The sequence below is a fragment of the Corvus hawaiiensis genome, chromosome 9 (genome assembly GCF_020740725.1).
Source record: "Corvus hawaiiensis isolate bCorHaw1 chromosome 9, bCorHaw1.pri.cur, whole genome shotgun sequence".
Lineage (NCBI taxonomy): Eukaryota > Metazoa > Chordata > Aves > Passeriformes > Corvidae > Corvus > Corvus hawaiiensis.
The window spans coordinates 23,691,139-23,704,828 of record NC_063221.1 but is presented as its reverse complement, the minus strand read 5'-3'; the positions used below and the strand labels follow the sequence as shown (position 1 = coordinate 23,704,828).

At 49.9% G+C, this 13,690-nt stretch overlaps 1 protein-coding gene across 2 annotated transcripts in view; it reads left to right on the top strand.

The window, feature by feature from the left end:
- The window catches only part of ZSWIM5 (zinc finger SWIM-type containing 5), a 97,326-nt gene that overhangs the window by 58,719 nt on the left and 24,917 nt on the right, over positions 1–13,690 (top strand). For both annotated transcript variants that reach the window (XM_048313446.1, XM_048313447.1), the window contains exon 2: positions 8,502–8,858. In XM_048313446.1, coding sequence (XP_048169403.1) covers positions 8,502–8,858 — 357 coding nt within the window. The remainder of the gene's footprint in view (positions 1–8,501; positions 8,859–13,690) is intronic.

The window sequence follows — 13,690 nt, the reverse complement described above, 5'->3', positions numbered from 1 at the left end:
TTGCTACTGAGACCATTACCACAAATGCTGTCGAAGTGCTTTGTAAATACAATGTTCATTTAACAACACTGCCAGTGATTTAGAAAGTCAGACTTTATGCTCTCTTAAAAATGAAAGAGCTATTAGTGGAAAAAATGTCTTTTTGGGGAAGAATTTGGAGCAGATTTTCGTATTGAATCTAGGCTGCCTCATTCCCTTGGAAGGCATCTGAGGGCCAGGAAAATCATAACTAATAACTTCCCTATAAATTGTAGAGCTGCTATTTTAAGGTCTGGTGTCTCAGGGAGGATCAGGGTGGTGTCCTGCTTCCCTCCATTGCTGTGTGATGCCCTCGTTTGATTCTGGTCCTTGCTAAGCTCGTCCTGCCCTATGCAAAACCAAAATGTGGGAAGAAAACAAGTTAGGAGGTTCTCAGGCTTGGTTTTGCTTTTTTTTTTTATATTGGTAAATTGAGTTTGTGTTTTGATTTGAAGATGGCCCCCTCCTGAGGCAGCTTTAAATGGTAAAATATGCATTGAATGCAATTTATCTTTGTGTATATGGAGACAAAATCCAAAGCTCCTCCCCAGCCTCAGGCTAAGTCCTGGAAAAGCTGCCAATTCAGGAGGGAGGTTATGTCTCAGAAAAGCAGGTCAGCAAGGCGAGCAGATACCTTGAGAGAAAAGGATGTCCATGACTCTGGATCAACTTCTTCCACAAGCAGAGGGCACTCAGGAAGGAGCCCTTAAGCCAGGAGCAACAGGTTAAGGGCTCTGGCATAAGAGCTTTAAGGGTTGGGATTATGTTTTTGTGGAGCTAAGGGCTCTGTGAATCACCACATAAAAAAGGCAATGAAGGGAAGAGCACTGCTCCGCTTGCTTTTGACTGTGATGAAGTTCAGTGATCCCATCATGGTGACACTTGCAAGAAGGGATAAGAGGCAGTTCCTAATTAAAACCCTTTCATGTGCTAGAATCCATTTCCCAGCTGTTGGAAATCTGGGTGGCTTCATTGAAGTCAGGAGATGACCCCAGCTGAGCCTCGTGTGTGAGTTCTGGCATCTCCCATCAGTTTCCTTGAGGCAGCCGAGGTGGTGACAGCACGGGGCCGGGTTTGCTCTGTGGCAGCCTCGACTGATGGCGCGCACGAGCCCGGAAGCTCTGGCAAAAGCGAATTTCCTCCGTGTGGATACTTTCTTTCATGCTTGAAAACAACCCTGCATCTGTTGAGCAAACACCTGAGCTGTAACAAGGAACCATGTTGCTCCTTGTTCAGATATAGCCACTTGTGAGCACAGAGAAAAGAGGGCTGGATGCTTTGGGGATGGTCACAGAAGTGTGTTACTTTTTCTCTCTTGACTGTAGGAATGCTGCACTCACTGTTTCTACCAAAAAGTGTACTGCACATCGTCATCTTTCTCACATTTCTGATTGTTGTAAGAAAAGTCTTTATATTCAAGATGGCTATAAGTTATACTGTAGCAGTAAAGAGCAGAGACTTGATGGCATTTTGCCGTTAGTTATTGCGTGGGCAGCACATGTTAGCCAAGATGCAGTGAACTCATCGTCTCTTCAAGCCCCTTTCTGTTGTTTCAGGAGCATCATTTGGATTGGTTTGAGTTGGATCTGACCTGCTAGCAGAGGAATGCAGCTTGCAAGGCTACACCTTAGCAGAGGAAATCAGTCCAAGCTTTAAAACCAGTTGTATTTTCTCCTTTTTTGCCCAAACCGTATGTCTTCAGAGCAAGGGTTGCACGTCTGGATAGATTAAAAACCCATTTGCGGGCAGGTGTTGGAAGGTTGTGGAAGGTGAGGCTGGAAAGGGTGGTCTTGGCTTTGGGGCTGGCAACAAAGACCCAAAAAACCTGGTTCTTAAGAATTGGATGGGCAACAAAGAGCACTCCAGGCTGGGGAGAAAATAGAGAACATTTTGGAATATTTTTGGGTCACAGATTGGGACTAGTTGTCTGGAGCATGGCCTTGGGCCAGCCAACCCCCTGAGCTGGGTAGGGGGAGGGGAAAAACCTCCATTTCAGGCTCCTAGATAAACAAACACCAGAAATCTCGTAAGGGTAATAATGGAAATCACTGGGAAATTGAGTTAATACAAGGGCATCTGTGTAAGTGAATGCTCAGGACAGGGAAATGGCTTTGTCCTTTAACTCTAGTAATGCTGGAGCAGATGGGAAGCGCAGTGTGCTTCACGCATTAGCTGGCTCAGATAAAGAGCAAGGCAGAGGCCAGTCCTCTTGGATGATTAGAGGTTAACACGGATAGAAACCAGCGGATTGACTCTTCATTTGCAGGAGGTGTTGTGGGATCAGAGCAGATGGCAGAGAGAGCGTCCCTCCAGCTTACTCAGCTGCTCAGAGGAGCTTACGGCTCCCTCCAGCACAAACAGCCCCATTGCATCTCCTCTCTCTACAGCTGCAGCTCTTACTTCTTCCCTGGCCTACCCGGAGAGGTGATAGAAGAGTATTTCTCCTAAACCTGTGGTAATTGGTTCCCAAGGCTGTAGGTATGTGTGGGGACCCTTGCAGATGTGGTGCATACTCTCCAACTCATCCATATCCCTTTGTTTCGACTCCTCCTGTGGCAGCTCAGCTGCGGGCATGGCTCCTTCCTGGGGTGATATTAATGGTCTTTGTTAGCTCTGTGAAAGTAGAGGTGCTTTTCCAGGATGATAATGACTGGGCAAGGACAGGAGCATGGTGGGGACAGGGAGGAGGGCTGCAGGGGGAAAACGTTTAGCATCAGGAGCGCGGCTGCGTTCTACTGGGGCAGCATCCTCCTGGCCAGCCGTTGCCTGCCTCCTTCATCCCTGCCAAGGTCTGTCTCAACAGCAGCACCTTTGCCTGCGGTCACAAAACAGAATAGCTTTGGGGAGGAGGGAGGATGGAAACTCATAGCAGCTCTGCTCATTGACTCGCTGCTAGCCCGGGTTCCCTATTTTGCAAGGGAGAAATGGCAATTGATTCAGCCTTACCCTCTTTCTTTTTGTCTGCCAGTGCTCTGAAAAGGCACATTTTATCTGTGTGTGACAACACCTGCCTAGGGTGCCTCTCATTGAGCTGCTGAATCAAAAGAGCAACAAGAAAAGTGGGTTTAATTGCACACATCTTCAGCAGAGTCTTTCTTGCACTGGCAGCACAAAAGGCCAGCCCTGTGCTGGTTGAATGGAGCCCGGGAGGGCTGGGGCAGCCGTACTCTTGTTACTATCGGAGGCAGATGATTCACTTTGCTGGAGCATTGTCATGTGCAAATGAGTTCATGAGCCCATCTCCTTTCCAACTGCAAGGTCAGGGACTGAGCAATTGTCAGCATCAGCCGGCTGGAGGAATTGATCTAGAAGCCGGAAAGCTTTGGGAGATTTTACTAACCTCCGCTTCCCACCGCCCGAGTACACTGACACCTTCCTCCCGTGGGTGTTGTCTACATTACAAATATTGACCGATTTTAAGTTCATGTTTAGAAAACTGCTGTTTCGAGGCATGGAAATGTGACGGAGAATGGCTTATAAATAACACTCGGTGTGGCAATTATTATTCATTGCTAGTTATGGCTTTCACACAGTGGAAAAACAAATGGTTTTTCCACTAGGAGCTGGAGCTGCAGTCCGTTTAATCACTAAAGAGCTTGGAATCACTTTAGTTTAAAATAACTTTCCGCTGTGGTTTGGAAATTTAAAAAAAATATATTTGGGTCATGTTAACCTAGTGTATACAACTTGCTCTGAGAATTTCAGTTTACCTCCTCCACATCTGCTGAGCCCCATAAATATCCATGTATTCATTCCCATTTGGTTTCACGGAGCTCCTGCCTGCCTGAAGATAGAGCTCCCCAAACACAGATTTGGAGTGGGGTTAGCCTGGCTAGAGGTGGAGAATCTTGGGAGCTGAGAACGGAGTACAAGAGCAGTGAGCAGCCAAGCTGCTCTCTGCTGCAGCTGCCCATCTCTGGCTATGATGCAAGGGGATGTGGGTGGTGCCTTCAGGAAGCTGCGTGGATGGACTTTCCATTATGTTGCTCCTAACAGAGGCTGCCCAAAATATCAGCCTCAGGTACTAGGAGGTTACTTGAGGTTTTGACAGCCAGGTGTGGGTGTGAGTTCTTTATGTACAGTATCCAGGCACATCCCACCAGCGGTCCATGCTCAGGGCATGGATGTGGTGCATGTTTCCCTCTGCTGAGCCATTCCTTGCCCCCCTTCAAGATTTCCACAAAGACAAAGAAAAGCCTGTGGAGGAGATGGAAGAACCGCAGTGCCGTGAAGAAATGCTCCCCATGTTACCCCTGCGTTACTGACCCCCGTCCTCTCACACAGCAGTGCCAGTGCAGCATCCTCAGGGTTAGGTCCTGCAGATGGCCACTGCTCTGTGGTGCTTTCCACCCCTGCAGGACTGTGCCAGCACTCTGGGAAAGGCAGGCGACCGCCACGCCTGGGAAGAAAGAGCTCATTTTTTCCGAATGGCACAACTTAGTGAATGACAACTGTGACTTCTGTCTGGGCTGCAGTGTGAAGTCTGAGGGATGACTGTGAGCAGCAACTGCCAGAGGGAGCAGGGCTGAGCACTCAGGTTCCCAGATAGTGTGGTAGCTGTGGAGTCCTCCTCTCTCTTGCAGGTGTTGGTGCCACAGTTATGAGAAGGGAGGGGGCTGTGCCTTGGTTTTGCTTGTTTCTGGGGTTTAAATTTCCATTTGGGGGTCTGCCTGTCTCCAGACTCCAGGTATTTCAATGTAACCAGCCTAAATGTTGGCTTTACCTTCAGTGATTTGCTGGAGGACACAAGACAAGGAGTCTTTGCAGTTGGTCTCATGGTGGGTTTGAGCTGCAGGGCAGGCTAGTGGTTTCTCCTGATGGTTGGCATGTGGATATCTGGGTTAAAGATGTCCAGTTGAAAGACTCTTTGCTCTTACAGAACTGGAAGAGTTTGCACAATTCCTTTTGGTCAGGTAGGTTTAGAGATCAAAGAATTCTCCATCTTGGCTAAAGATGCTTCTTTTGAGGTATTAATGCTGTTGTCCTAATAGCTAAGTCTCCCGCACTGGGGCCCCTGCTAAAGGCTTGATCCTTCATAACTGTTTCCCGGGAATTTTTTTTTTTTTTTTTTTTTTGTGGATCCATCCTCCTCCCAGCCTGCAGGGTTTATGAGCTCCAAAGAGGAGAGTGCTGCCCAGCTGATAAACTTATAAGTCTCACCAGTGTGGAGCTCAAAAACTTCTGGAAAACAATTCTAGGGTCTGTTTTAATTTAAATCAGAGTTGCTGTGTCTTGCGGCAGTAATACAAGGAAGGTCCTCGCTCCAGTGTTTTGTCCCCATCTGATGGGTTGGATGGCCGGGATTAGAAAGAGATGAGCTCATCGTGCCCTGTGTGCCCATGAACATTCATGGCACCTTTCTGTGCTCTTTCTGGGGCAGTTATGAACACTCAGCTCCTTTTGCAACCTCGATCAAAGACACATCCACTGGGAAGCTTCTGTGGTAAAAGTAGGAGAGGGTGTTCTGGGGCAGGGAGAAGGCGACGTTGTTCTTGGGACAAAGCTAGACTCCAGAGGGGCATAATGAGTCCGTAGTTACAAAGATGGTATTTTATTATTTCTTTTCCATGGTTTTCAAGCCTTGGCACTGTCACTTTGCTGGCAGCAATTCAAACACCGAGTTAGCTTATGTTAAGAACAGAAGATGAAGTCCTAGATAAGCACTGGGCTGTAGGAGTGTCTTAAATTGAAATGTACAGCGAGGACACAGAGGAGAGTATGTCTTTGCTCTCGGTGCTATCCAGACCCTGTGTCAGTGATCAGGACTGTTTCTCTGTACTGGAGTGCTGGTATCACAGCTCCTAGGACACTTCTTTCTTCTAGGATGTGGGATGAATAGAGAGGAGGGTAAAGTGACAGCTGTACTTTTCCAGGGTTACCCGTAGCTTTTCAGTGATAGCATCAGGGGTTTTTGTGGAGCAGGAGTGTGTGCTTCAATGGATGATGGCGAAACCACACCAAAACCCACCTTTTAGCCGCCACTCTTCTCTGGGACAGTGATACCCATCACTGCTGAGCTGCTGTGCTCAGCAGCCATGGGTGCTGTGCTGCAGAACTGGCTGCAGTGTGGTAGCTGCAGTCTGACCTCACATTAATGTAAATATTCACAAATAATGCCTCTGTTCCTGCCAGCTCCTCTCTCTCCCATCCCCCCATGTTTAATTTCTGACTTAACTTTTGATAAATGTTTTGTAAAGTTCCTAGTTTATCTTAAATAGACCTGCTGTCACCACAGCTAAAATCTAAACCAACACTTGACTTGGGGCTCGAGTGCCAGATGAACTTGGCAGTTGTTGACATACTGAATGGCCCTGTTTGATGTGCGGACCAGCTCTGAGTTGCGAAGACCTGCTCTTGCAGCAGATGGGAGAGCACAGCTTTTGGGATGCCTGAAAATAGCCTGAGAAGTATCTGGACAAACTTCCTCTCTTGGGAGGCTGGATCAGACCTCAGTTGATATATTTTCAGACTTATACCTGTCTGAAACAGGTCATTTGGTTAAATGAGTTCTTCCAGCCTTACACCAGTTAGCCCCAAGTGGGGTCTGGCCCATGGTCCTGTAAAGTAAGCATTTCAAGGCAGTGTTTATGGCCGGTAATTTGTCCTAGAGTGTTTTATATATGTGTGTGTGTGCCTGCAGGCGTGCATACGAGGATATACATACATACTTGCTCAGGAACGCAGTTTCCAATCCTTTTAACTTGTTCAAAAAGTAAACTAGGGAGAAACTGGCAGTGAGTCGGAGCTGCCTGCCAAGCATTGCAAACCAGAGAAGTGGTAAAACATAAACACTTTGGAGTTTATCCTCAGGATTTATATAGTTTGGCTGCCGGGGGACGGGCTTGTGTGGAGGGGGAGGCTCGTCAGCCCCTGGCTGTGCTGCTCCTGCGGCGCCGAGCCCAGCACCTCCGCAGCCGTGCTCCTGCTCCCGGCAGCCTGCGAGCAGCAGGGAAGTGCAGGGCTGTCCATCCCTCCCCTCCTGCTCTGCTGGCCACATGGGGTGGCTTTTGGGTGATGGCAGCAGAACAGGTCTGCTTTTCCCCCGCCCCAGCACTAAAGTAAAAGCAGACCTCCTTGATGCTTAATCAGATTTGAATGTGGTTTTTGGCATGGCTTTAAAGAGACTGGCAGTGAATAGCTGGTTTTGATGCCATTTATTAAAAACCTCTGGTAGAATTTGTCTCTGAAAGCCTTTGTAAGAGCTGGCAAACACACAAGGGTTTGATGCAGTTAATGTATTTTAATCTTCACCCCCCCCACTCCTCCTTTTCTGTCGCTAATTGTAGAGCTCTCAGCTGTCTGCTGCCTTCTCTGGGGGGATGGCAGGCTCTGCAGGGACCTGTACATACACAGGCTTAGTAAGGTTGCACTGGCATGGAGAAAAGTGAGCATCCTCTTCGGGGAGGAGGACTGGGATGGGCGGTGTGGGGTGCCAGGTCCCACACCATGTTCTGACAGGGGGACACCGGATGGCCCTGGCCATGTTAATTAACCTCCTGGTGCAGCGTCATTCTCTTTGGAGGAACAAGGCAGATGAGTGTGGGAAACAAGAATATCCCTTTTCCAGGTAGCTGAGCAAGTGCAAAGTGTTGGTGTTGGACCCACTCAGCAGCTGGATAGTGAGAAGGACTCCCTGAGGCTCCAATTAAGAGTGAAGTTGATAGGCATCCATCAGTCAGTCTTATCTGACTGACTTCGTCCCTCACTTGCTTGGTGCATCCACCTTTCTTTGGACCCACAGGACTTTCTGAGCCCATTTCATGTTCCTCACCCATGTTTGGGACTTCTGGGGCTTTTCTTCACACTTTGTGCCTGAAGGCACTGCACCCCCTTTCTGCATGGTGGGGACTATCAGGAGCACCATAACATTGGTGTGAGCGATTTGTGGAATTCAGGGAACTGTTTTTCCCCAGCCATGGTTTGGACTGTTCATTGTTTCTGTCCTTTCTCCTTGTTTCCGCTGTGTGAAGCTCAGAGCTGTGACCATGCCCTGAAGCACTCTACCTGGTTGAGACACGAAAGTTGGAATTGCTTTGCATTTAGTTTGTGGGTTTTTTTGTCTGCCTCATCAAAGAAAAGCAGACGTGGCCTTTTCCTACCAGCCCTCACTCATGTGAGTTGCAAATTCAGAGAGAGGGAGGCATGGATGGAAATGACTCCCAGGAGAGAAACAGTCTGAGATACTTAAACAAATGGGAACTGAGCAGCTTTGCTCTTCCCCTGGGGGTTTGGCTGTTAAATAAACTCGCCGATGAGTCTGGCTCTGTGTGTGTGTTGGTGCAGAAGTGTGTTTGTATACACGGGCTGGGTGTTGCTGGGTGTAAGCCATGGACATGGGCTGTGCTGGGTGCTGCACTCCTTGGTATATGAGAGAGACGCACAAGCAGCCTTGGCTGGCCTTCCCTCCTTCCAGAGCTGGCATGGATGGTTGTGGTCAGAGGGAAGCTAACCTGACCCTTCTCTCTTCTTCTTTCCCTCTCCAGGGTTCCACCTCAGCGGAACAGTAACAGAGCCAGCGACTGCGACAGAACCAGAGATGACCTACAAGGTGGCCATCAGCTTTGACCGCTGCAAAATCACCTCAGTGACGTGCGGCTGTGGGAACAAGGACATTTTCTACTGCGCTCACGTCGTGGCGCTTTCACTGTACAGGATCCGCAAGCCAGACCAGGTCAAACTCCGTCTTCCCATCTCAGAGACCCTTTTCCAGATGAACAGGGACCAGCTCCAGAAGTTTGTTCAGTATTTGATCACAGCACACCACACCGAGGTGCTGCCCACTGCCCAAAAGTTGGCTGATGAGATCCTGTCATCCAACTCGGAGATCAACCAAGTGCACGGTAATTCCTCCCTCCTCCCTAGGTGACCCTGACTCTGTGTTTGGGCTGGGGTGGTGGTTTTAGTACCCATGGTGATGTCCTTCCTTTGCTTTTGTCTACTGCTGCACAGAGAGAGCTGGCAGTGTCACACTGACATTAATGCATGGGTGTTGGGACCACATGGCTGGGGTGTCCCCATCCTGCCTTCTGCTCTTTATGTGTTTATCTATCCAACACTGGCTTCAACAGGCAGGAAGAGGCAGAGCTGACAGGCTGGCGGTGCGCAAGGCACAGCTCAGAGTAGAATGGAGAAGCCAAGGATGTGGTGCTGGGTCCCTGTGGAGCGGGAAGTGCAGTGGGGATGTGGCTCCTCCAGCACGTGGGGACACAGTGTCAGCCTGAGCCCTGCACTAAGTCAGATGTGGCTGAGCCAGCGGGAGATACAGCTTTAATCTCCGTGGGCGTTAATTTGCCCATAATAAATGAGCGCCACTGTTCTGACCTACTGCACAAAGGCAGTGGAGATGCGTCCTGGGGCTTTGTGCTCGGAAGATGCTTTTGACTTCCTCCCCTGGAAATCTGGGGGACAGTGCCTGGCCCAGCCCTGCTCTACTGGCCCAGGATGTGGCCCAGGCTCCAGAGGATCTCCTGCTGTGTCTTTTCAAGGAGCCCAGGAGCTGAGGTTGCCCAAAGTCTGCAACAATGAGCTGCTCCCCACCGTGCCAGTCCCACCAGCTGGTGAGCAGAGATAATGAACACTTATCTGCCACGGAAGGGCGTTGCAGGGATTAACACGTGCCTGTTAAGTGCTCCAAAGATGAAAAGCCCCATATGCAGCCTAAAATACCATCTGAACTAGCTGAATCCACATGTAGAGAAGTAAGGCCAGAGGTTCACTGTCACCATAGGGGTGATGGCAGCTCTGATCTTAGATGTGTTCATTTCTCTCTATCTGTTCGTTCCTGCTCCTGCCTTGGGAGAGGCCTTTGTCTCCTCTGCTGGGCCACATGGGTGGTTGTGCTCTAAGTAACTGGCTTTTGTAGGGGGTCCCTCAGTTTTTGGCACTACAAAAGAATGAGGAGCTGTGATGCTGCAAGGATCTGGTGAATGCCGTTCCCTCTCTGAGCTGATCTACTGAAGCTGACGCTGGGCAAGATCCCTTCTTGGCCATTGTTTGAGGCTGCTTTCTCCTAAGCAGATTGAAGTAAAGCTTTTAAGGCTCTGAATATTTATTGCTCTAGAGTCAGCAAAAGGCTTGTGATTGAGAGTCTTACAAAGATACAGATGTTGGCTCCAGTTCAATATCTGCTTCTTGTTTTTACAAGTGGTTTATAAAAAAAAACAAAGCAAAAATTCTCACTCCCTTCAGACTTGTGCAAGTTCACGCACTCCAGTGTGTGATTTTGAGCCAACAGAGACATGTTGGTCACCCCACAGCGGGTGGCACCTATCTGACACCCCTGTGGCTACCTAGCTGGTCACAAGTGAGTAAATACCTCTGCAAGCAGGAGAGCAGCCTTGTCTCACCCTGGGGGAGGATGCAGATCAGCCTTCATATGATGACATGATCTTAAGGTGATCTGTAACTCATAAATGTTGCATCCTCTGAAAAGAAAGGCTCCAAACCCTCACATTCAAGTTCATAGTGATGCTGTCCAGGGCTTTGATTCTTGATCCTGGACAGTGTTGCAAGTTTCGGCCTCCTGGTCCTGCCAGAAGCACAGCCACAGTGCAACCAGCTACACTGCAGACCTACTTGACTCCAGGGGGAGGAAGGGCTGCAGCTATGGGAGTCTGTTTGTGGGAGAGGAATCCTGGGGTCTCCAGTTGAAGTGGATCCAAATTTGTCCCCCATCTTGCCCTTCCCAGCTGTGGTTCGTGCATTCATAGTGGATCACTGATCCTGGGATTTGTAATTCTTCAAGCTGTGCTTTACATAGAGTTTTATGTGCATTTCTTGACCGTGTTTAGTTCAGACCCTTGGGTCACGCCTTCATTCACCTCGAGGCTGGGGACAAGGTGGCTTTTGGCAGGCCAGCCTCTGCAACCCAAACAGTAACCCAGTGTGTGCATTGGACACCTGAGGTTATTACACCTTGGAGCAAGAATGGTCCCTCTGGAAATCCCTTTTTTTTTCCCCTGCCCCTTCTTCTTTTGAGGAGAGGTCTGTTGAGCTTCATATCAACATCAGGTCTTCCTCACCTGCCTCTGGTCACCCAAAGGGTTCCTCTTTCCGTGTTTATATGGTGAGCATGTAGGATTAAGGAGCTGATTCTGCACCAGGCTGGCTGGGGAATGCCCCTTGTGCAAGGGCGTTGTCTGGTTTTGTAAAATAAGGCTTTCAGGGGTGCTCCTTCTCCTCCTGCAGAGCCTGAATGGCAGAGAAAATTACCGGCCATTGTCTGGCACACTCGGCTCTGGGCATCGGAGCTTTGTTCCTTGCAGGAGTCTGTAGCCGCAGGCTGTGCACCGCGTGCCGATCTTCCCGGCTGTCTTCCTAGAAGGAAATGCAAACTATCCAGTAATGATGGAGTCTTGGAGCGCAGCCAAGGCGCTCGCGTGTTCCCGAAGGATTCAGTCCAAGCAGAGCCTAGGTGTGCCTGCCGCTCTGCTCCCCACTTGACCTCCGCCTGCTGAAGTGGGTCACGTTTCTGCTCCTGTGGCTCGGCTGCAAAGGGCAGCGTGTGCCAGCGAGAGCATCCCGTGTGTCTGGCACCTCCATGCTTGGCGTCTGGAGCGGCAGCTGGAGGGAGGAGATCAGGGTGGGTTTCAGTGCTCCTCCCCAAGGGGACAAAGCCAGCAGTGTGCTGCCTGGCACAGAGCAAGGCTGCAAGGGTGTCATTGCACCAGCAAAAGTGACTTGTGGCTGCTTGGTCTTTCCTGGTGGGTAGAATGCTGGGGGCAGCCAGAAGCTGCAGCTGGAGAGCTTGGATCCAACAGCCAGAACTCCAAGGGAGTAAGGATCATCTGGTGGTGGCCACTTTGGTACCTTGTTCCCTCCGATCTTCCGAGAGCATCAGCCCAGGGCTTGCCATGGTGCCAGCCTGGCCTACAGAAAATGAAAGCTGAGAAAGTAGCTCAGAGCTACCAGGCATGGTGGGACATGCTGGGGTTAGATGGGATTGGTGCAGCTCTGATGTTGGGAGGATCCATGAAACCTGGGAAGAATGTCTTCCTGAGGTGTGGGTGTAGAGTGATTGTTTTGGTGCAGTAAGGTACTACAGAGAGGGCCAGGAGGTATTGGAGAGGTCAAGGCTGAGAAAAAGCTGGAATGGGAATGGGAGCTGGAATGGATAGGCAGAGAGAGAGATGTGGGGCAAAAGCAAGCAGTGTGAAAGCAGAGGAACTCAGAAGCACCAGTAAGTCCTGACAGCAGTGCTGGGTTTCCTGCTCTCATGGCGTGGATCCAGCACCCATCAGCAGCCAGTGCACAGGATCCAAGCCATCCAGCAGACTTGGGAGGTGGCATTCATCTCCTGGTATTTTGGTTCATGATTGTAGGGAATGATTTGAATTTCTTTTAAGAGGAGGACTGGGTCAGTGTGGGGTGTACAGAAGGAAAGCTGTGTCTCAGATACATTCTTTGAGCTTGGTTGGGATATATAGGCTTTGGAAGCAAACACTGGATTCTTCCTGAAGGCAAAAGCAGTCTGTGGCCAAGGAGAGGAGGCTGATGGAAACCACAGCAGGACCAGACAAAGTGGTCATTAAAATCTGTAATTAGAAGCTTAAAGATGGGACGGTGCCTGTGGGCCCAGAAGATTTGGGGCTTAGAGGTATCCTTCATGCATCATGGATGAATTCTCCCCCTTCCATGCGTAAGGGGCAGGAGATTTTGGCAGACCGTGTGTTTTCAGCTCTGTGACTCACCCACCTTGAGCAGCACGTGGACATGGCAGAGGGTGCTGCTGCCCTCAGTCCAGGAGTTGTGGCTGGGGTGCTCTGTCTGGCCCAGGGAAATGCCAGTGGATGACACTGTGTGGTGCTCAGCTGGTGCGATCAAAGGGCTTGGAGTGCTCTTCTCAACCAGAAGTGGGAAAAGCCACAAAACCTCTGCGGTTGCACGGTGCAGGGGCAGCACCCTCTGAGGACGAGCCACGTGAATCACCAAGGGGCCTCTGTAGTCCTGCAGGGTCTCAGGACCTTCCTTGGAGGAGAGGACTTTTGGAAAACTTGTAGAGGCAATGTTCCTCAGGCTTTGGCATGGGAAAAGTGGATCTGCTTATGCAAAGCCATAAGAAGCCTGCTGCTTTATCCATCCCCTTTTGTCCCACATGCATTCTTGACCACCTTGAGCTTTCATTCAACTCCTGGGCTAATACTGTCCCATCTTGCTCCTTCTGCACAGGAAGTCAGCTGCCAGGTCAGTGTGCAGGAGGTCCCTGCCTGTCCTGTTGCACAGAGCCAAGGCTGATGTTTGAGGAGTCTTTGGGTGCTCTTTGACTTTCAGGTCATCCCGAGACAGTGTCTGGAGGGCAGCACCAGTAAATCTATTTGAAATTCTGCCTTCCCACAGAGGAGGAGGAGAAGGTCAGATCTCCAGGGCATTCGTGTTCCTGTTTGCTGAGCTGATGGGGATTTAAGGGAAAAAAACCACACCTGAGTGCTGGAGAGAAAGGCAGCTCTTCCCTTGTTTTGCAGAGAGACTGAGGTTGCCAAATTACTCCAGAGCACATGAGTGGTGCTTGACAAGCATCTTCCAAAGTGAGCTGCCCCAGATACTGGTACCAGCTGGACCACATTGCTCCTGTCCACCATGCTGGGAGCCAGTCTGGATTCACTTGCCCTGTTGCTGTCAGGTGTATGTGAATCTTCAGGCTGCCCTGGCAGCTCCTTCTGACTTGCCTTCACTT